The sequence below is a fragment of the Bubalus bubalis genome, chromosome 15, assembly GCF_019923935.1.
Source record: "Bubalus bubalis isolate 160015118507 breed Murrah chromosome 15, NDDB_SH_1, whole genome shotgun sequence".
Classification (NCBI taxonomy): domain Eukaryota; kingdom Metazoa; phylum Chordata; class Mammalia; order Artiodactyla; family Bovidae; genus Bubalus; species Bubalus bubalis.
The window spans coordinates 54,317,465-54,341,878 of NC_059171.1; the positions used below are offsets into that span (position 1 = coordinate 54,317,465).

General features: G+C 39.6%; 1 protein-coding gene across 2 annotated transcripts in view; it reads right to left on the reverse strand.

The window, feature by feature from the left end:
* Positions 1–24,414, reverse strand: part of NKAIN3 (sodium/potassium transporting ATPase interacting 3) — a 537,384-nt gene that overhangs the window by 132,652 nt on the left and 380,318 nt on the right. For both annotated transcript variants that reach the window (XM_025265349.3, XM_025265348.3), the window contains exon 4: positions 4,919–5,116. In XM_025265349.3, the coding sequence (XP_025121134.1) occupies positions 4,919–5,116 (198 nt within the window). The remainder of the gene's footprint in view (positions 1–4,918; positions 5,117–24,414) is intronic.

Below are 24,414 nucleotides of genomic sequence, written 5' to 3' on the forward strand. Positions count from 1 at the left end.
GAATTGGAACTCATTTCAAAAGCTTACTATTTGACTTGAATTCTTATACTGTGTGAGCATACGTTACTGAATTAGCAATAATATTATTAGCTCCCGTGACTAAGCCATGTATTCTAAGCAGATGGAATAGATACTTGCACAGCCTTTTTTGTTTGTTTGCACTTTCTTTTTTTAACTTAAATTTGTTTTTAATAGGAGGATAATTGCTTTATGATGTTGTGTTGGCTTCTGCCATACATTAACATGAATCAGTCATAGGTATTCGCAAGTCCCCTCCTTCTTGAGCCTCCCTCCCACCTGTTAGCCCATCCCTCCCCTCTGCCACACAGCACAAGATTTGAGCTCCTTGCTGTATGACACAGGGAGCTCAAAGCCAGTGCTCACACAGCCTTTTGAGAATACAGATTCTGTAGGATACCTTGTGGTCTACTGTTATCATTCACCATTCTCTCTTGACTTTTCATTTATCTTAAGCTGAAGATGTCTGATATGAAAGACAGAAAATAGTGATGAATGCTGATGACGGGACTAGATAGACGCAATGCAAAGAGCACGGGCATGACGGAAAACCAATTCTCAGGGCGCTCTGATCCCCAGCTCTGATCCTGGTGACAACCTCCAAAGATGTTAAAGAATGAGACTCATCACCTATCAGATATGAAGGAGAATATCTTGACAGTGAGGGTTCCAGACAATATGTATATAAAATCAGCTCCAAAGAGTTGAAGACAAGGTGAGTTTAATGAGATGTAGATAAGGTTGAGTTTTAAAGGTTTAGAGATTAGCATTTGTCTACTATTTATAAAAATGAGCTGCTTTAAAATACCTTGTTCAATAGTTAACATAAATATAATATGGATCTATTTAGCCACAAATAAGGAATCCTAAAATTTAAAAAGTGCCTTAGATTACATATTCACTATTACTGACCTGTTGACCTCGGGACTGGGCAGTCCACTAAGACAACGTATCTAGTAATAACTAAGCGTACAGTAAAAGTGAAGATGTAAGAGTGCCTCCAAATGATCAGCATCTTCTCTCTGGCTCCAGCATTTTGTCTGTGCATTCATCCATGCCAGTTCTTGATCAATGAATTCTTCTTGTTGTGTTTACTTACTTCAGGCTTTGTAATCTCTTGTCTGTTGGTCATTTATTCATTCATATTCACAAGAACTCATAAATATTTAGTGTCATTGCTCTGCTAGTCTCTGGGACCACGGAAATGAACAGGATTTAAAAGGACACTGTTCTATCCTTCAAGGAACTTTTATTCTGGAAGGTAGACAGACCAAAGACTCAGTTAAACTCTATTAACGGTGTGCTCATATGGCAGGACACCTGTAATGTACATCCTGGGGATGCACGAGCTGGGCAGGTCTAGGAAATGTTCTCAGTGACACATGTACACAGCTATTTAGTATAACACATGTGTGATAGTTACAAAATAGATAATTATGATGCACAGTTGATATTATGTTATACTATATATCATATATTTTCTTAGATATATTGTATATATTATATATACCCCAAATCATTATATTTAGATGAGGTCAAACAATACTAGTATCTATCAATAGGGGGCCATTAAAATAAACAATGAAACAGAGATGTGCTGATATGGAAATAGCTCCAAAATATCTAATAAGTAAAAAAATGTAAAGTTTCAGAGAGGTGCATATCATAGGCAGTCTTTTGTGGGGCAAATAAGAACATAGAATCACATTTTTTTATATTTACATAGAGACACTTTGGAATCCTATGCATAACCCTAAACAAACAAAACAAAATGGGTTGGGCTGCCCAATGGGGAGCAGAGAGAGGGGATCCAGGCAAGTGGGGCCAAGGGTAGGAGGGAGGATTTCACTGCACACATTTTTATCTCTTTGAATTAACTGAATGAATTATCTATTTATCTAATTATCTATTATTGATCTATCTAATTATCTATTTAATTATCTATATAAACCTATCCTGGAACTTTCGGAGGAAAGATGTCTCCTCGTGAACTGTGGCCAGTGGATGAAGAGTTGGGGGTGGGAAGAAGAAACGTATCCATAGGTAGATTATTCAAACACTTTCATCTCAACTTGCCAGAGAGCTGCTGCCCTGAAACCCTCCTCCGCCATCCCAGCCACCTCTGTTGGCTCCTCCCTGTGAACTTCTAGATATTCTGCACCTCCAGCAATTGTAAGGGTAACCCTTGCAGCAGTAGGGCCCCTGGGACTCGCCCCACCTCAGAGTCCTTTGCCTGTTTACCTAGCAGTTACCCAAGCAGCACGGGCTGTTAAATCTTACAACCATCACCCCTTGTTTTTCCCCAGAAATAAGACTGACATTTTAGCACATGCTAAGTGACTGATACAGGAAGCATTTACATATCATTGGATTTTTAAAAAAAATCCAAGTTCTAATCATTGTAAACATATTCATATGAAATAGATAGAAAATACAAGAAAACCATATGCAATCAACCACAACAATAATACATAGTTATTTTGCTGTGAGACAAAGTCAGGATACCTTTCATTTTAACATAAAAAAGAAAAAATATTGAAATTGTTGTCTGGCAGGTATATTATACAAGAAAAGTCAGAGATCAGCAGCTAATATTTTTACTGCTGGAAGGCTGAATAATATAATGAGGATTATGTGTGCAGTGGACAGTTCTGAATGTTCAGTAAACTAATATGCCGAGGAATTCATTCATGAATGACAAGTACTTTTAGGTGGCAACATACACTTTATTTAGTGCTTTTCTCTAATGTAGTTTTCTATGTGTCAGTTCAGTTTCTTATCAAATAAATACTTACACCTTGCTGTTCATTTGAATTGGAGTTACTATGGAGAAACAACTTTTTGATTCTACAGCATTCTGCTGCATTATGAAAACTTGGAAATCATGTCATCACTCCACAAAATGGTTTAGCAATTTTCTGTGAATTTTTTTAAAGACGGGGAATCTGTTCATATACGAATGATTCTAGAAAAATGTTTCAATGTTAAAAAATTGACTAAGAACCGTTAGAATCTAAAATATGATAGAGTACTGTTTCACCTTAGAGTAGGTTGAAAACATTTTAAAGAAAATTTGCCTCCATGTTGTTTTTTTTTTCAATCCAAAAATTTAAACATATATTTTGCCACAATTCCATAGGTAACTTCCAGGAGAGTAAAGAAAGACCAGAGAATACAGAAAGATTGATAAACATATATTGACAAGTGATGACAAACATACAGAAACCAAGAATAATCAGATTCCCTGTTACATCTTTGAAAGAAAATTCCTTATCATTGAGGTCCAGCCTCTTTGTTTGAATTCAGTGTAGAATTTGCTTTTCATTGAACTAGGAAACGAAAAGATCTTTGGAGTTTTATGTTCAAGTCTTTAGTCTTTCTAGAAAATTATGATTCAAACATGCTCTAAAATACTATTTTAGACCTTAACATATGTGGTTTAAAGAACAATAATTAATACATTCTGTAAAGGAGGGTAAGACTAGCACGCTGACGGCTCCAAATGAGCCATGGCTCCTAGTATGTTCACCTTTCTAGAGGCCCCTCCCACAATACTGCTGGGCTTGATCACATGATTTGCTATAGCCAATGGGACATTAGTAGGCTTTACTCTCAAGAAGAGGCTAGATAAATGCTTCCATGTTGGGCTTCTTTTATTGGAACCCAGCTCACTGGCTGTAAGAAAGCCTCTCAAGTTTTCTTCAAAAAGACAAGCCATGTGGAGGAGAATGTGGGTCAACAGCCAGCCCCAGACATATGAGTGAGGACATCTAGAATAGTGTAACCCCAGCAAAGCTCCTGGTTGAAAAGTTTACATGAGTGACCCTAGCCAGTATCCTGTGAAGCAGAACTGCCTAGATTCCTCACCCACAAAACTCAAAGCAACATACTGATATTGTTTTCTGTAATTATATATTGGAGTGGTTTGTTACACAGCAGTAGATAATGGTTACAGGAAGTGTTACAAGGACTCCTAAAGTTCTTTCTGGAAATGATTCCAAGTCCATTCTTCATTGACATATACCTCTTACACTTCTATCATCTATTTATTTATTATTGAACCTGAGTCTCTTATTCTGACTCTAACCCGTTGGAACAGAAGAACTGGAGTGGTTGGTTCATGTGAAAAGCACTGTGAGAATGACTTTATCATATATTGACTCAAAAGAACACCAAATCCTTGTTGGATCTCAAAGGAAAAGAATTCTTGATGATTGTATATACCTTAAATTAATTCCACTCCACAGTGTGATCAAACTGTGGGTGGGGCAGTCTGGTGGAAAGAAAATATCTTTAAGGAATTCCCAGCATATAGGCTTTGTGTGGTCTTTTCAAGCCATTTCCTCTCTATTTCTCTAAATGGAACTGTATCCTCACAACCAATTTTAGGCATTAACATGTGTAGGACTCTCTGGAGGAATTTGTTTTCTTAAGGAATAATTATTGGAAATATGAGTTTTATTAGATTGAGAAAGACATTGGGCATTTTCCCATCCTTCTTTCTCCAGAACGCATGGGCATTAGTAAAAGAATGCATTAGGAGTAGTAACTGTAGTAGAAGTGTATTAGAGGAAGAACCCATGGCACCGAATGGACAGTCACCATTTCTGGAGGACAGGGATACTATTCCACTGAATTATGTGGATTGCATTTCAAGTTAGAAACTACAGTAACTAACTGGTTCTAGAAAAAATGTCTGGATATCAAGAGGAAAAAGACATAAACTGCCATCAAGCATAACAAATGTTAGCATCATTACTGTTATTTCCATTGTTTAAAGGATGTTCTCTGTGTACTTATCTATGGCATTATCTACCAGGAGAGCATGGATGGAAGATTTAGATACAAAATGACATTAAAGAGAGTCCAGATCCGACAGTGACACAGATGTGATACTTACAGAGAGTAGGATTTGGACGGCACTGTGGATGACCTCCAGGTACTGGAAGTCCACAATGCAGCCGGTGACAGAGACATACGTGTAATCGTCCGTCATGCCGTGGGCTGACGGGGGCAGTACTCTTCGGACACAGCCGGGCCCGTGTTCCCGCCACCATGACCGGTGCACAGAGATGTTGAATGTCATTAGGTCTGTATCCTAGGCGGGCAGGAGACAAGACAGAGAAAGGAGACAAACATATTACATCGCATCTTCGGCTTTCACCTTAGGAAGAATTCAGGATGAATGAAATTCCTGAAATGGTTTAAATTCCAGGTAAAGAATGACGAAAGACAAACCTAACATGACTGCATGTGTCATACGAATGAAATAGCTTATTTTCATATGGGTTATAGTTATTCAATGGGGAGATGTAATTCTTTGAATGATAACACTATAAGGTTAGCACAACATTGAAAATTCAGAGATGATATATTTGTTTAAAAATTCATATGCCTATTTATTTAGTTTTTTAATTGGACTATTGTTGATTTACAGTGTTGTTTCAGTTTCTGCTGCACACCAAAGTGACTCAGCCACATGTGTACATATATCTCCTCCTCCTTGAATTTCCTTCCCATTTAGGTCTCCACAGAGCATTTAGTAGAGTTGCCTGTGCTATACAGTAGGTTCTCATTACTTCTCTACTTTATAAACAACATCCCCGTGGACTGTAGCCCACCAGGCTCCTCCATCCATGGGATTCTCCAGGCAAGAATACTGGAGTGGGTTGCCATTTCCTTCTCCAGGGCATCTTCCTGACCCAGGGATCGAACCCAGGTCTCCCGCATTGCAGGCAGATGCTTTAACCTCTGAGCCACCGGGGAGGCCCTTAAACAACATCAGTAGTGCATATATGTCAATTCCAATCTCCCAATTCATCCCACCCCTCCCTTCAATTATATTGTCCACATTGGGATTTTCTTCTCTGTTTTCTTATTGCTCCATTGCCACTGGTATCACCATAATGGTAACGTGTACTGAGAGAGTTTCTTTGCCTGCGAGACATTGTTCTAAGCACTTTCCATATATTATGCATTCATGCAGGTATCATCATCCTAACTTATAGTAGTTGAATAATGGTCCCCCCAAATCACATTTATATCCAACTCCCTGGAATCTGTGAATTCTACCTTATACAGCAAGAATAGGACTTTGTAGCTATGATTGTGGTAAGGATCATGAAATGGGGGGATTATTCTGGATTAACTGATGGGCCCTAAAGACAATCACGTTTCCTTTTAAGAGGGAAGCAAAGGGATGCTAGACACAAGGAAGAACTGAACCACAGGGTGACCATGGAGGCAACAATTGGAGCGATATGGCCACAGGAATGCTGACCACCACCAGAAGCTGGGAGAGACAAGAGAAGATTATCCCTAAAACTCCAGGGGGAGCCTGGCCCTGGCAGCATCTTGATTTCAGTCCAGTGAAACTGATTTCAGACTTCTGGCCTCCAGAACTATGAGAATATATACTTCTATTGTTTAAGACACCAGGTTTGTGGTAGTTGTTGTATAGAAATCATAAAAAAAAAAATAAAGCAGATGAGGAACAGTCACAGAAAGGAAAAATAAAGTGCCCAACCTCATTAATAAATAAATCAAAAGAACTTCCTATGTATGGTGGGGTTTCCCTGGTAGCTTAGCTGGTAAAGAATCTGCCTGCAATGCAGGAGACTCTGATTCCATTTCTGGGTTGGGAAGATACCCTGAGAAGGGATAGGCTACCCACTCCAGTATTCTTGGGCTTCTCTGCTGGCTCAGCTGGTAAAGAATCCTCCTGCAATGCAGGAGACCTGAGTTCAATCCCTGGGTTGGGAAGATCCCCTGGAGGAGGGCATGACAACCCACCCAGTATTCTTGCCTGGAGAATCCTCAAGGACAGAGGTGCCTGGCGGGCTTCAGTCCATGGGGTCACAAAGAGTCAGGCATGACTGAGCGACACAGCACACAGCAGAGCATGTAGTGGCAGACCCAGAACTCGATCCCATGCGGTCTGTACTTTCAGCTGTGGTGTGGTGCTTTCCCATTCCTCTGTTTCCCTGCCCAACCCTTTACAATTCCTCAGACCCTGAAGGGAGCTAGTTCCTCCCTCTTTAGTTGTTTTCAGAAAATGCCACCACAGCCGAGCAAAAGAACAAAGAAGGCAAGCCTTGACTTTTCCATATCAAAAGAGACTTCCAGAAACTCCTAACAGAGACACCCATGCAGATGTTTAAACCTCAAGAGTGGCCTTTTCATATCTGCAAAGTGTCAGCTATGAAGGACTAAGGTTATAATGTTTTTGTCATAAACAATACTTTAAAAAGAACAGTTGAGGAACCAGACTCTTGGCTCCCAGATAAAGTAAAGATTACAGCTGCTGGTGTGGAGCAGGAAGGAGGGAGGGTGAGGATGGACAGAGGGCAAGGGCGCCTACCGACCACAGTTGGTGGACTGGGACATAGATCTGCTGGGGAACTGAGGATTCAGGAGCCAGGGAGTGGGTCCATTCCCAGCCTCCACTCCCATTGAGCTTGTCGTCACTAGTGCCAGGGGGACGAGTTGAGTGGGTACCACAGATGGCTCTTGTTCAGCCACTCAGGGGCCACCCACTGATTGTGCACCCACAAATGATGCTCTGTACATACCTGTGCTACTTAGAGAACTGTCCTTACCTGAGTGGCATAGGACACTCCTAAGGAAGAGACATTGGGTTTGGAACTCTGCAGACTTATAGGAAACTGGTGTGAAATGGAAAGTTCTTGAACTTCTAGGTGGCTGGTCCTGAAAACCAGTGTGGGAGCCCCCAGAGCAAGGACAGTGGAGGACGCTGTCGCCCGTTACTCTGCTGTATGTGGTTCCCACATTGTGAGGTGAGAACATTTCCAGTTCACGCTAGTAGGCAGTTACTCCACAGTTTTAGATTTTCCTCAACTCAATTCAACGTACCATTATAAGTATGCCTGTGATTAGATCAATAATAAAACATGTTCTTTTTTTTTTTTTTTTGGTGTTGGTTTGCTACAAATATCATTCAGTTACCTTCACAGTTACAGCATTTTATGGATAATAAGACATTTTACATCATCCTGTTTTTAGGTGTTGGTTGGCTATATGTATCATTTGCAGTTACCCTCTGGAGGGAAAGTATTATAGAAAAATATTGCTTTCGCTAGTGAATTCAGTTTCACGCAAGGCAATTTACCTGCAGGCAAACTGCACGCTACCCTCTTTGCTAGCCATCAGATTTAATCTCTTAGAGTTAGTCTTGGTCACTGCAGACGAACTATTATTTTTGATTTTAATAGAATTCATTAGGTTCAGGATAAATAAGTGTTATCTCAAAACTCATAGCAATCTCTACTCTTTAAGCATTCTTACCCTTACCTCTTGCCTTTTCTAATGCAGGACTGACAGTAAGTTCCTTTTAATATGACTTTGACTAAAATTTATTTTACCCAAATAAAACAAAAAAATGAATTTATGAACTAACGATACATATTTGTTACACTCATAGAAATGTCTCAGTGTGGTTCTCAATTTGTTGGGACTACAACATAATTATGGGCTTCCCAGGTGGCTCAGCAGTAAAGAATCTGCCTGTAATGTAGGAGACTCAAGTTCAATCCCTGGGTTCATCCTGGAGAAGGAAGTGGGAATCTGTTCCATTATTCATATCTGGAAAATTCCATGTGTAGAGGAGCCTGGCAGGTGACAGACCTTGGGGTCGCAAAGAGTCAGACACAACTGAGTGATTGAGCATGCACACGCACACACATAATATATTTATAAACTGTACTATTCTTTGCAATGACTGTATAAAATTTGAATGAGAACATCAGTAGCATCAAGTGATATTTAAAATTCAAGCCTCTTACTTAAATTTGGTATAAAATTTTACTACAAGTTTGTGTATGATTTCTATCTCCTTTAGCAGTTAGATTTCAAACATTAAAAAACACCTTAACACATAATAAACTCAATTTCCTATGAGAGGCATGTCAGAGAAAATGCAACTCAGAAAACTGCAAGTTTTAAATAAAGAAAAGTAAACAAAGAAATAAATGCAGAAAATGTAGAAGATTGTTCTTTTTTGACACTTTTGGTTATCATATCAAAACTGTCAGTTCTGAAATACACAGGTAAGTGCTAAAATAATATTAAAAATAATTATAAATAATTAAATTGAAGAAAGTGGGGAAAACCAGTAGACCATTCAGGTATGACCTAAATCAAATCCCTTATGATTATACAGTGGAAGTGAAAAATAGATTTAAGGGCCTAGATCTGATAGATAGAGTGCCTGATGAACTATGGAATGAGGTTCGTGACACTGTAGAGGAGACAGGGATCAAGATCATCCCCATGGAAAAGAAATGCAAAAAAGCAAAATGGCTGTCTGGGGATACCTTACAAATATCTGTGAAAAGAAGAGAAGCGAAAAGCAAAGGAGAAAAGGAAAGATATAAGCATCTGAATGCAGAGTTCCAAAGAATAGCAAGAAGAGATAAGAAAGCCTTCCTCAGCAATCAATGCAAAGAAATAGAGGAAAACAACAGAATGGGAAAGACTAGAGATCTCTTCAAGAAAATTAGAGATACCAAGGGGACATTTCATGTAAAGATGGGCTCGATAAAGGACAGAAATGGTATGGACCTAACAGAAGCAGAAGATATTAAGAAGAGGTGGCAAGAATACACAGAAGAACTGTACAAAAAAATATCTTCACGACCCAGATAATCACGATGAAGTGATCACTGACCTAGAGCCAGACATCCTGGGATGTGAAGTCAAGTGGGCCTTAGAAAGCATCACTATGAACAAAGCTAGTGGAGGTGATGGAATTCCAGTTGAGCTATTTCAGATCCTAAAAGATGATGCTGTGAAAGTGCTGCATTCAATATGCCAGCCAATTTGGAAAACTCAGCAGTGCCCACAGGACTGGAAAAGATCAGTTTTCATTCCAATCCCAAAGAAAGGAAATGCCAAAGAATGCTCAAACTACCGCACAATTGCACTCATCTCACATGCTAGTAAAGTAATGCTCAAAATTCTCCAAGCCAGGCTTCAGCAATATGTGAACCGTGAACTTTCTGATGTTCAAGCTGCTTTTAGAAAAGGCAGAGGAACCAGAGATCAAATTGCCAACATCCGCTGGATCATGGAAAAAGCAAGAGAGTTCCAGAAAAACATCTATTTCTGCTTTATTGACTATGCCAAAGCCTTTGACTGTGTGGATCACAATAAACTGTGGAAAATTCTGAAAGAGATGGGAATACCAGACCACCTGACCTGCCTCTTGAGAAATCTGTATGCAGGTCAGGAAGAAACGGTTAGAATTGGACATGGAACAACAGACTGGTTCCAAATAGGAAAAGGAGTACGTCAAGGCTGTATATTGTCACCCTGCTTATTTAACTTATATGCAGAGTACATCATGAGAAATGCTGGGCTGGAAGAAGCACAAGCTGGAATCAAGATTGCTGAGAGAAATATCAATAACCTCAGATATGCAGATGACACCACCCTTATGGCAGAAAGTGAAGAGGAACTCAAAAGCCTCTTGATGAAAGTGAAAGTGGAGAGTGAAAAAGTTGGCTTAAAGCTCAACATGCAGAAAACGAAGATCATGGCATCTGGTCCCATCACTTCATGGGAAATAGACGGGGAAACAGTGTCAGACTTTATTTTTTTGGGCTCCAAAATCACTGCAGATGGTGATTGCTGCCATGAAATTAAAAGACGCTTACTCCTTGGAAGGAAAGTTATGACCAACCTAGATAGCATATTCAAAAGTAGAGACATTACTTTGCCAACAAAGGTCCATCTAGTCAAGGCTATGGTTTTTCCTGTGGTCATGTATGGATGTGAGAGTTGGACTATGAAGAAGGCTGAGCGCCGAAGAATTGATGCTTTTGAACTGTGGTATTGGAGAAGACTCTTGAGAGTCCCTTGGACTTCAAGGAGATCCAACCATGCATTCTGAAGGAGATCAGCCCTGGGATTTCTTTGGAAGGAATGATGCTAAAGCTGAAACTCCAGTACTTTGGCCACCTCATGCAAAGACTGTGGATTTGCATGGAAAAGACTGTGATGCTGGGAGGGATTGGGGGCAGGAGGAGAAGGGGACGACAGAGGATGAGATGGCTGGATGGCATCACTGACTCGATGGATGTGAGTCTGAGTAAACTCCGGGAGTTGGTGATGGACAGGGAGGCCTGGTGTGCTGTCTGGCATGCTGCGATTCATAGGGTCGCAAAGAGTTGGACATGACTGAGTGACTGAACAGACTGACAAATAATTCATGTTATTAATTGTTATTTCTTGGAAATAACATTCTTGCTTAAATGCTATTTCTTGGAATCAGAATATTATCTGAGAATTGAAGCACACCATGGTTAAGAAAATTGACATAGATAATGGTATTTGGATTTCTGTGAGTGTATATGATTACCAAGGGACAGTGTGTAAAACAAGGAGAAAGAAAGCAAGGAGAGAGAGAAGAAAGATGAAGGGTTTGGGAGGTATCAGGACAACCTGGGGAAAGAGAGCATGTCAAGGTCAACTGGAGTAAGAACTTAAGGGAAGTTGGTAAAGCCAGAGATGAAACAGCACATATTGAATTTTCTGTTTGGTGGGCCAATGGGGGCTTTACAAATACAATGCCAGAAGAGCACTGGGAGTGAAAAATTGGATTTCAAGGAATTGACTGGATTGAGAAGAGAGATTTGGTGTTTTTCATGAAGTTGGGACTCCAGGTAGTAAGAACATGGGATGCCGGCTTCCAGGGTGGAAAAGGAGAACAAGGGTCAATCCATACATGTGCTCACACTCACCAGATTATGACTTAAAAGAAAATTATTCCAGAGTATCTGCTTTTCCCTGAATATCTACCCAACTAAATACTAAATGTTTAAATGTCCTTTCATCTCAACCTTGAATATCAAAGTCGTTCCCATTCTCTTAAAGTACTCGTTAAGAAAAAAAGCCTTCTAGCATTTTTTGAAATGTTCATTATGAGGTAGACATGACTGCCCACTTTTATTGGCAGTACGTGTAGTCACAGTATTGGAACCAGTTCACATCCTGAAAAATTCAATATTCATATTACAGTGGCTGCTGCTGCTGCTAAGTCGCTTCATTCGTGTCTGACTCTGTGCGACCCCATAGACGGCAGCCCACCAGGCTCCCGCATCCCTGGGATTCTCCAGGCAAGAACACTGGAGTGGGTTGCCATTTCCTTCTCATATGCATGAAAGCGAAAAGTGAAAGTGAAGTCGCTCAGTCGTGTCTGACTCTGTGCGACCCCATAGACGGCAGCCCACGAGGCTCCTCCATCCATGGGATTTTCCAGGCAAGAGTACTGGAGTGGGGCGCCATTGCCTTCTCCCTATTATAGTAGACCACTATATAATTTTTCATTAATCAAAGATCTAGTCTCTCTCTTAGTCTTTTCTTTTAACTATCTGCTTTTTTGGTATGTGTTTAATTCAATTTTAGCTAATCCTCTCTATTTCTAGAAATGGACTCCCAACTACTACTAATCATTTTTTCCCCTTCCTCCTTAGTTGTGACTGGAAGGGTCCTTGAAACCAGTTTTGTATGGTTATCTACTCTCTTTGTCTTTTCACTTTCTTTTGTCATAAACCAGCCCATGTGGAAGTGAAAATGTGACCTTGAAGAGAAGTACACATGTATTTAAGAAAATAGATTTTGCTCAATTTTAGAGTTAGCTTTGAGTTTACATTTATATAATAAAATTCATGTCAGTTGAAACTTCTTTTGAAATACTGTTTATCTCAGAATAAGAATTAGAAAAGTGAAAACAACTGTACTATACTTCTAATAATTTTCTTTTCAGTGAAGCATCAAATATTTCCAAGAGTACTGTAGATCTAATAATAAAGGATAAACACTGTGCTTGTAGAGAGGTTTAAGTGTGTGCAGCCCATTATACAAAGACTTAGCATCAGTTCAAATATATCAAAAACTCTATGCTATTTTCCTATATTAAAAGCAACCCTTAGAGATAAACTTCAAAGGTTTTCCACTGGAAAGTGTTAGTCATTTGCCGTTGCTTTCTTAAAGAACACTTCCTGTAAGCCATGGGCATGTCATAATTATTTAGGATTATGCCACTGGTGTCGAATATAAAGAACAGCAGAGTGAGGAGCAGACATGGATCATTTTGATTTTCTATTTTTCATCCTTACAACTAGGTACTTCTAGGGCTTTCCCATTGTTTACCATTGATCAGAAGCCAGAGGCAGAGCTAAGAGTAATCAAGCTTTTTGTCTTGAATCTTGACCTTAATTCCCTAGACTGAACCACTTCAGAAAGTTGTGAAGTCTCATCCATCTATTAGATGGATATGAATGGAGTTTCTAAAATGAGCTATGCACTGGGATTTAAGTGAACATTAGATCTTATTCTTTCCCTCATGGAACTTATATTCTAGTGGAGAAAATAAGTAACAAAGTAAACAATTAAGCAGACAAAGTAATTATACATTGTAAAAATTAATATAAAGGGAATAATGTGATGGAGAGTGACTGTGATGAGGCTGGAGTTATTTCATACAAGGTGGCAGAGGAGACCTCTCTGATGGTTGATATTAGGCTAAGGCCTGTTGTTTGAGGAAGAACCAGAAGATGTGAAGATTTGCAGAAAGAATGTCACATGCAAACAGAACTGCTAGTACAAAGCTCATGAGATGGCAAAGAGGTTTAAGTGTTCCAGGGACTGACTGAGGGTCCACGTAGATGGAGGGAAGCTGAAGTGAGCACAGAAGTGGTATAAGAAAAGATTGAAGATACAAGGAATAAGTTATGATAGAGGCTGGGGTGGTGGTGGATGAATCGGAAGACTAGGAGTGACATTATACGCTAACAATACTGTGTACAGAATAGATAGCTAATGAGAACCTACTGTATACATCAGGGAACCCTACTTAGTGCTCTGTGGCCACCTAAATGGGAAAGAAATCCAAAAAAGAGGGGGTATATGTGTATATACACACACATGTGTAGCTGATTCACTCTGCTGTATGCAATGGAAACTGACACAATGTTGTGAAGCAACTATACTCCAATAAAAATTAACTTTAAAAAAAGAGTCTGAATTTTACTCAAATCCAGGTGGGAGGTCAAAGACTGATATCACCTGCTTTGAATTTTTTTTTTTGAAGATGACTCTAAGAATTGTATAGGGAATGGATTTGCCTGGAACAAAAGTGGAAGATAGTAAGGTGGTTACTATAGCAGGTCAGGGAATCTGGAGAAAGATGGCAGCAGCATAGGGGGCAGAACAGAGAGCAGAGATATATTTTGGAGGTAGAAGAGAGTGTGGAGACAAGAGATGAATGCAGGAGGATTCAAGTTTCTGATTGAGCCCATCTGCGGCTGGCAGCTCTCTGAAGAATAGGGCAGCTCTGAGGCATCAGCAGCCAATAATTCAACAGCTAAGGAGTGGGCACCCCAGCCCTGTAAAGGGGGAAAGGACAAAAATAACATTCACCAGTGTATTTTTATCAATTTGCCATCTCAAGCCATTTTCCTTAAATGTGGGTTAAAACAAATACGTAATCACACTAAACAGTGTTGGAAATAAGGATTTTTAGTGTAAGAGAAAAGAGACAGTTACGAGATCAAGGAAAAACAAGTGTAAATACTGTGATTTGGGAAACAAAAAATCTAATGCTCTTCATGTTGGTAGCATAAATTTTAGTAATATATTTCACCATCACTATTTCTTAGTTTATAAATAAGAACTAAAATATTGCCCATTATGAATTAATCTTGTTGTTCAGTTGCTAAGTTGTGTCCAACTCTTTGCAATCCCATGAACTGCAGCATGCCAGGCTTCCCTGTCCTTTACTATCTCGGAGTTTGCCCAAACTCAAGTCCATTGAGTCGGTGAATTAATCTTAAGATGGATGAAATCAGTTCATTTAAATTTCATCCTGATGTTACCTACACAACTATTATCATGTTCTGAGTTGAGGCTCTAGTACATTCAGTCATACTGCTAACTATATAATTTTCATTAAAATGGATAATGTTTGCATTCAGTTATTTTGTTCTGATCTTTTAATTCACTCATTTGAGTACCTTAGTCCTAGAATAAAGAGTAGTTGATAAAAATAACTCTATTGCTGAGTCTTTTATTTATATTTGTATCTGGATTAGCTGAATTTTAGGTTTAGTACAGTTTTAGTTTATAAGTGTATATATTCACTGTTTTATTTAAAGGATTAATATAAGCTCTATTTCCTTAGTCTTTGAAGGTTCGGTACTGTAGGCATGGCACTTTAAACATGTAAGTAAAATTGTACCACTGCTAAAAAAAAATGTGATGTTAAAATTGAACTGAAAATATCAAAGTGTACTCAAAATTTAAAATCACTGTATAGAATGTGTGTGTGTGTGTGTGTGTGTGTGTGTGTGTGTGTGAACTCTGGCCACTGGAGTGGCTTAGAAACAGTGTTACCCCAATAGCAATAACTTCTGGTTTATGTTCTTTAAAACAACCCCTCACTAAGAAGAACCAAGGTAATTCCTTGGAGAAAGGCTAAATCCAGCTGTGGTACAGGAAGCAATAAGCAGAGTGTGGAACATTTTTTGAGCTAGAAATAAAGAAAATTCAAAAATGTATGGGTTATGGTGTATAAAAGGATGTAGGAGCTAGTATGAGGGGTCAATAACTGGCTAAAGTTGTGATAATTTGAACATTAAAAAGAATAATGATTGAGGCCAATGAAACACACTGGATTAATAAAAACCTGTGATTCCATAATACTCAAAAAAAGAAAGGCAGAAAAACTCACTGGTAATAGTTAAAGGAGCTATGTAACACCTTCTCTGAGATATCCATTCAATTTTGTTATGACTGCTTTACAAAACAAAGTTTATTAATTATAAAAAACAAATTTTGTTTGAAAAATGAGTGACTAAGGGAAATAATTAAGCATTTATTTTGCCTTTCCAGAAGGCATTATGTTTCAAGATAACCAAGTCAATGAAGTAAAGCTATATAACTGATGTCAGGTAAACAAAGATAGAAGAAATGAAAGAATTTTTTTTTAATTACAAATTATAATGAAACTATTTGATTCTTATAAGGATTTAAGGATTTGGGCTTCCCTGGTGGCTCAGACAGTAAAGAATCTGCCTCCAATGCAGGAGACTCAAGTTCAGTCCCTGGGTCGGGAAGATCCCCTGCAGAAGGGAAGAGCAACCGACTCCAATATTCTTGCCTGGAGAATCCCATGAACAGAGGATCCTGGTGGGCTATAGTCTGCTGCTGCTGCTGCTAAGTCGCTTCAGTCGTGTCCGACTCTGTGCTACCCCATAGACGGCAGCCCACCAGGCTCCCCCGTCCCTGGAATTCTCCAGGCAAGAACACTGGAGTAGGTTGCCATTTCCTTCTCCAATGCATGAAAGTGAAAAGTCAAAGTGAAATTGCTCAGTCGTGTCCAACTCTGCGCAACCCCATGGACTGCAGCCCACCAGGCTCCTCCGTCCATGGGATTTTCCAGGCAAGAGTACTGGAGTGGGGTGCCATTGCCTTCTCCAGGGCTATAGTCTATGGGGTAGCAAAGAGATGGACATAACTGAGAGATAAACACTTATAAGGATTAGTGATTGATAGCAAAAAAAAAAAAAAATTAGTTAATTCATGTAGTGCCAAAGTACATAACACAAGTTTATTTTTTAGTCAAGTACTACTACAGAAGAATATATTAAAAAATTACTTTTCAGAACTTGTGAAATGTACATAAAATGAAATTCAGGGGAAATTTTATGCCATTAAATATTCAGAGTAGAAAAGAAGAAAGCCTGAGAATTAATGAACAAAGCACACTGTTCAAAAATTTAAAAAGAATAACAAGTTAAGACTAAAGATGTTAGAAGATGTAGATACAGATTTAATTAACAAATATTTGTTATGTGCCTACACTGTACTGGGACCTGGGACTAATCCACGAACCAAACAGACAAAATCTCTGCTCTAGTGAAGCTAGCATTCTAGTACAAGAAGACAGACTATAACTATAAGCAAAAATAAAGTCTCTTTCATGTTAGAAGATGAGTGTTTATTAAAAAGAGTGGAGGAAGGACAGCCAGAAAGATATAAAAGCAGAAACTAATTAAAGATACAGTATAAAGGATCAAAAAAGCACAGATTTGTTTCTTTAAAAATCCAATAACATTAATAATGCCCTGGTAAGGGTGATCAAGCTTATATTACTTGTCATTGTCCAGCTGGCATGGTGTGTGCTTAATTGTTCAGTCATGTCCAGCTCTTTGCTACCCTATGGACTGTAGCCCACAAGACTCCTCTGTCCATGGAATTCTCCAGGTAAGATACTGGAGTGGGTTGCCATGCCTTCTCCAGGGGATGTTCCCTACCCAGGGATTGAACCCAGGTAACCCGCACTGCAGGTGGATTCTTTACTGTCTGAGCCACCAGGGAAGGTGGCATGGCAGCCACTCAAATACAGGACAATGATCAGTCATAAACAACATAAGGTGGCAACATCTAGAAGTTTAAATAGGCATGCCTGTGATTCTGCTACTTTACCCTTCTGAATTTACCTAGCTCACACGTACAACTGTACATACATGTAAGCATGTTCATAGCATTGTTTGAAACAGTAAAAAGTTGGGAGCAACCTAAACGTCTATTGAAGATTGAGAAATTGGCATTCATACAAAGAAATGCTATGTGAAGTAGAAAATTCCCTGGTGGCTCAGTGGTAAAGAATCTGCCTGCCAATACAGGAGATGCAGGTTTGATTCCTGGGTTGGAAAGATTCCTTGGAGGAGGAAATGGCAACCCACTCCAGTATTCTTGCCTGTAGAATCCTGTAGAATAGACAGAGGAGTCTGGCAGGCAACAGTTGCCAAAGTCAGAGATGACTGAGCACGCACACACACACACACACACACGCACACACACACACACACAGAGCGAGTGGGGGAAACACAGCAAGAAGTTTACAAAAGTCTGCAATTTGCAGGAAAACTTCTGCTGTTCCTTTAAATGCCAAGCTCCCCTCCTCTCATCTGCGTTTACTGTGTAGCTGTCCATTCATTAGCCACGTCTTATTTTATGCTACTATTGATGTGCATCAGGTCTACAGGGCAGAACCAGGGATCTCCCTGCAAAAACAGCCTTTCAAAAGCTGAGCATCTGTGCATTGAATGCAACCACATTTTCAACGCAATGAAAAACCCATTTCATGCCAGGGATGCCTCAAATATTATTTGTGAAAGTGTAATGTACATTCCAGGTACTGACATTTATGCTATGTATTGCTGCACCTGACGACACTAAGATTTGCCTACCGATAATTCTTTAACCATAAGGATACATTTTGTTTGTAATCTATGAATTTTAAACACCTGCAGTTTACTTAGCTAATTACCAAGCCCACTCAACACATCTGGCTTCTGTCTTTGTGTTAATCAATAATTATTTGATTACAATGTTATGCCTTTTATGCTAATTAGGATTTTGAGACCATAAAATTGTGCTACCTTTGTGCTTCCTGCTGGTACTAATGTGTTATATTTATAGTTTGTTGTATTCATAATTCATGCTGCATGTGCATGCATGCACACATTTTACTTCATTTGCACAACAGAAATGTTTCTGTTCAATCTGTTTTTTGCTAAATTTGCTATCTGAAAAGAAGATCCTTGCTTATTTTAAAATTTTGGTTGGAAAATTCCTTGTTTGCAAAAAATAGATGTTTGTTTTAATGTGATGAAGTGAAGTGAGGTGAAGTGAAGTGAAAGTCACTCAGTCAAGTCTGACTCTTTGCGACCCCATGGACTATACAGTTCATGGAATTTGCCAGGCCAGAATACTGGAGTGGGTAGCCTTTCCCTTCTCCAGGGGATCTTCCCAACCCAGGGATGGAACCCAGGTCTCCCACATTGCAGGCGGATTCTTTACCGGCTGAGCCACAAGGGAAGCCCCTTTGATGAGATAGCATTCTTTTAAAGAAAATAAAAAGGCAAGGTCATATGATCCTTCTGTTGTTTAGTTGCTAAATTGTGTCTGACTCTTTGCGACCCCATGGGCTGTAACACGCCAGGCTTTGCGGTCCTTCACCATCTCCCAGAGTTTGCTTAAACTCATGTCCATTGAGTCAGTGATGCCATCCAACCATCTCATCCTCCGTTGGCCCCCTTCTCCTTTTTCCCTCAATCTTTACCAGCATGAAGGTCTTTTCCAGTAAGTCACATCAAATGGCCAAAGTATTGGATTTTCAGCATTAGTCCTTCCAATGAGTACTCAGGGTTGATTTCTCCTAGGATTGACTGGTTTGGTCCCCTTGCTGTCCAAGGGACTCTCAGGAGTCTTCTCCAGCACCACCACTTAAAAGCATGATCCATTTAGTTGTTCCCTTTTTGAAAGGTAGCTGGATAAATAGAGTAATATTGGTATTTTTGACCTGTGGATGTGGCTGCTGGTGTGGTTTAAAACCCTCAGCAAAAGAAGACTATTTTTCTTAATTGCTTCCTTTGCTCAAATAATTGTGAAGGCTGGAAAGAGGTCTGATTAATTGCAAACTTGGATGTGGTAAAAACCTCTCTGGCAAGTTCTTCTCTCTCACCATCAATCTCAAGTTGTAGAGTAACCACCTTGGACGGCTTGCAGGAGACAGTGTCTCGGGGTCTGGAAGTTTCAGAGACAAGGACTCAAATACAGCTCTGGCTGGATTTCCACTGTAGCCGTGCCCTGGTGTCAGCCCATTCTTATTGCTTGGCCCTTCATTGGGGTCTTCCCATTCCATGCAAATCTTAATGTGTATATGTGTGCACATGTGTGCAAGGGGACTATTCATTTGCTGTGGGGCAGGAGCTAAACTGAGAATAAAAGCCCACATCTATCCATGATATTCATTTTGAGGATATTGTCTGTCTTTCTGCCTCCACTGATCCTCTGCCATGACTGGGAAGTAATCACATCAAGTATGGAGATGCTTAATTCCATTTTATTGTCTCTCTGCCCTTCATCTCAACAAGATTAATTGTCACTAGACAGATATCCCACAAGTATATAAGGTCCAGTGGCCATAAAGCACATTGTTTATTTTATCACTATTTAATTCTTTTGGTAGGAGAATAATATTTAAGGTTTTTCTTTTTTACCCTGTGGCTAATTTATCAGGGTAAATTTCTGACTGTCCTAAGGAACTCAAGGTGCTTCCAAACTATCAATCAATACACATTAGAATGTGAGTTCTTAACAGCAAAGATTAATCTCAATAATTTTAATTCCCTTAAATGAAGTAAAGACCACTTTGAGCTCCTCCTTAAAGTTTACTTTGAAACTTTCCAAAGAATTTGTTGTTCTGTCGCTCAGTCGTGTCGGACTCTTTGCGACCCCATGGGCTGCCCTTTTCAATTTGCAGATCATGAGGACATATCAATTTCTGTTGTCCTTAAAGATGGCAGCTACTCTTAAAATACCCAGCTTTTCCAAAAGCAGACTTAGCTACACTTTCCATAAGTACCTAGTTGAAGACACATTATATTATCCAAAGTAGAATACAGGGGTTGAACCCGTGTCTCCTGCACTGGCAGGTGGATTCTTTAGCACTGAGCCACCAGGGAGCACTACTATATAACAGATAATTACATTAATAAATTTAAAGATCTCATTAGGTCACAAGAACTTCTTTGAGAATGAATGCATAAATTTTTCCTGCTCATCTCTTTAACAGAAATGCTGTTTATAGTCTTTGTTCTCTATGCATCATGGTGCAAAAGTTTCATATTTTCATCATTAGTACTTCATAACCTAAAAATATATAAGCTATATTAATTACAATATATTGATGAATGAGGACCAAAGATGTTAATAATTACTTTAATTCAGAGTCCTTGATATAGAAAATGACTCACAGTCTGATATAGTTTTCCTTTAAGAATGATGCTTTGAGCATCTTGTCAACCAATGACAAGGCCTGATGGCATCTTAGTTGTTATTTGAGAATTAGCATTGTTCATCAGAGAGCTTCCCTAGTGCCTTAGACAGTAAAGAATCTGACTGCAATGCAGAAGACCCAGCTTCGATCCCTGGGTCAGGAAGACACCCTGAAGAAAGGAATGGCTACCCACTCCAGTAGTCTTGCCTGTGGAAAGAGGAGCCTGGTGGGCTACAGTCCATGGGGTCACAAAGAGTCAGACATGACTGAGCGACTGATGCTTTTCATATTGTCCATCAGAAGCTCCATGCATACTGAAAGGTGTGGTGCAGGGTCACAGTTTGGTATTGAGGACGGTGGTCCAATCAGTAACCAGAATATTCCCACGCAGTCCCTGAGGCTGAAAACTCTCATCAATCAAGAGTTCAGCTCTTTATTTCTGAGTCTGGAAATGAGATATGCAGTTTTTGAAGAAATCTAGCAAGAGAAGAGGGTTCTATCCCTGGGTGGAGAAGATCCCCTGGAGAAGGAAATGGCAACCCACTTTAGGATACTTGCCTGGAAAATTCCATGGACAGAGAAGCCTGGTGGGCTACAGTCCATGGCGTCACAAAACAGTTGGACGTGACTGAGCACAGCACACCGCACTGTAAAAGTTTGTTTGGAGACTTTCCAGAAATATATCAAATAGGAGAAGATATTTTCTTCTTTTTACTGTCAAAACTATTATATGTTTAGAGGTGTCTGTGTCCTCAGTGAAGGGCAGTGTTCTTAGGACCATATCTAGCTGGAGAATAAGACCCCATATTAGCTGTGCCACACACCTTGCAAGTGAATCTGAAAGCACAGTTTGCCTGATCATGTGTGTTAGTTGCTCAGTCATGTCCAACTCTTTATGACCCTATGGACTGTAGCCTGCCATGTTCCTCTGTCCATGGAATTCTCCAGGCTATAATACTGGTGTGGGTTGCCATTTCCTACTCCAGGGTATCTTCCCAGCTCAAGGATTGAACTCAGGTCTTCTGCATTGCAGGCAGATTCTTTACTGTCTGAGCCACCAGGGAAGCGCCTGCCTGATCACAGACGTGCTGTATAACACAAAAACCTCAATTTGGGTAGTGGACTATTAGCTGACTTAAAAATAATTTTTTTTTTAACTTTAATCCAAGAAGAATTGAAATAGCAGGACAGGCACTTGTACTCTCTCTGTATCCTTAAGTAATTTCATTTTTCTTTACCTCTGGAACATTGTCTAATTCTAGGCCATGTGCCAAGTAGCAGTACTATTACACTTTAGACAAGCTACATAAAACTTCAATTTAAAAGTCCAGGTAGTTCCCTTATATTTGAAAATTGAGGCAGCCTTCAGCAAAGGACTGTGCTCTTTGGCACATCTGCCTTTCCTTCATATTTTTAAAATTTCAACTTCTAGATGTGACTTGGTGAGGTACATATTACCCGTAGGCAGATTAAGCCATGAAAAAAATTGGAGAACATGTGTGACATAAATTCTATAAGGACAGAAGCTTCCCAATGATCCCTTCCCCAGGATCTCACATTATATCAGAAAACAGTATGTGCTAGTCCATGGTCCTCTGCAAAGATCCACAAAGAAGGGAGGGGTGGATGCGTAATACCTACCAGATGCATTCTGGGTAAGGAAGGACTGATCGCACATAACTCATAAACTCAGAAACAGATCCATTCTCTGTGTCCAGGAGAACAGAATTTTATGGGGACGTTCAGTAGACCTAGAATCCATGGGTCAGAGCCATGCATTATATACAATTAATAAAAGACAAAATTTGAATTACAATATAATAATTTCATTGAGGATTTTTGTAGCTATTGAATGATTTATAGCATTCTTTGTCATTTATTTTACTTATGACCATGAACTCTGTCCTCAAATTCAGATACTTTATAATAGAATGCACTATACAATGCAATGCACTATACTCCTGCAATGCAGGAGACCAGGGTTTGATCCCCGGGTTGGGACAATCCCCTGGAGGGGGGAAAGGTAACCCAGCCCAGTATTCTTGCCTGGAGAATCCCCATGGACAGAGGAGCCTGGTGGGCTATAGTCCATGGGATTGAAAAGAGTTGGACACTACTGAGCAACTAACACTCACTCACTCATTTTTTTTTTTAATTTTTAAACTTTACAAAATTGTATTAGTTTTGCCAAATATCAAAATGAATCCACCACAGGTATACATGTGTTCCCCATCCTGAACCCTCCTCCCTCCTCCCTCCCCATACCATCCCTCTGGGTCGTCCCAGTGCACTAGCCCCAAGCATCCAGTATCGTGCATTGAACCTGGACTGGCAACTCGTTTCATACATGATATTTTACATGTTTCAATGCCATTCTCCCAAATCTTCCCACCCTCTTCCTCTCCCACACTCATACAATGCAAATTTATTTATTAACATTTAGAAATAAAAATGTTCCTATAATTTATTGTGAATGCATAAATGTGTTAGGGCCATCATTTCATCATAAATACCAGGTATTGTTATCAAAAACATTCTGGGCCATTTATATAATTATTCTCAATATCAAAAAAGATTCCACTTTGGGGGTGTATAAATTACAGCTTCTTAGTTTGATAAACACCTAATTTGGTCATAATTACACATAAAATGAGGGCTTTGCTTCACTGTTTGTGTGTGAATTGTGACAATTTTTTGCCAGGTCAATTCTTTCATCTGATAGGAATGTATTCAGATTAGAGAGTCAACCAACCCACAGTATTGGTCTTGGTGATGGTTGAAATTTACCTGTCAGGCAAGTGACTGAAGTTGCTCAGTCATGTCTGACTCTTTTCGACCCCATGGACTGTAGGAGCCTACCATGCTCCTCTGTCCATGGGATTTTCCAGGCAAGAGTACTGGAGTGGGTTGCCATTTCCTTCTCCAGAGTATCTTCCCAACCCAGGGATCGAACCCAGGTCTCCTACATTGTAGGCAGACACTTTACTGTCTGAGCCACCAGGGAAGTCAAAGTATATCTGTCAGGCAAAGTATAACACAAATGGATTATTTGTGGACATATTGCTGAGAATCAATTGAGAACAAAGCCAGAAGCTCAGAGTAAAAAGAAAAAAAAAATCTAGACAAGATCTCAGCTGAGTGTAGAACAGCGATTCATAAGACTAGGTCATCCCAGAAGGTTTCAAAGCTTGTCCTATGTATTAAAATGTCAATGGTTAGTTCCCAAGAGAATGTAACCAGGCTCCTAGTCAAGGCAAATTTGTCAATGAACAGAATTAAAGGACTTGATGGACAAGAAGAGAGTCCATTTTTAGGATGCTAGTTACTTCCGATGGTTCTTAGATTTTTAATGGAGTGATGGTCCTCTCTCCCTTTCTCCTTCACTCGTTTTCCTGACTTTACTCCCTGCAGCACAGGTCTCTTCTCCCACAACTCAGAAAAGCAGAATAATGTGGAAGAGACAAAAGGGAGCTCAACCTATACAAGAAAGAAGGGAAGATAGATTCCAAACGAGTCTTCTCTAAGTTTCC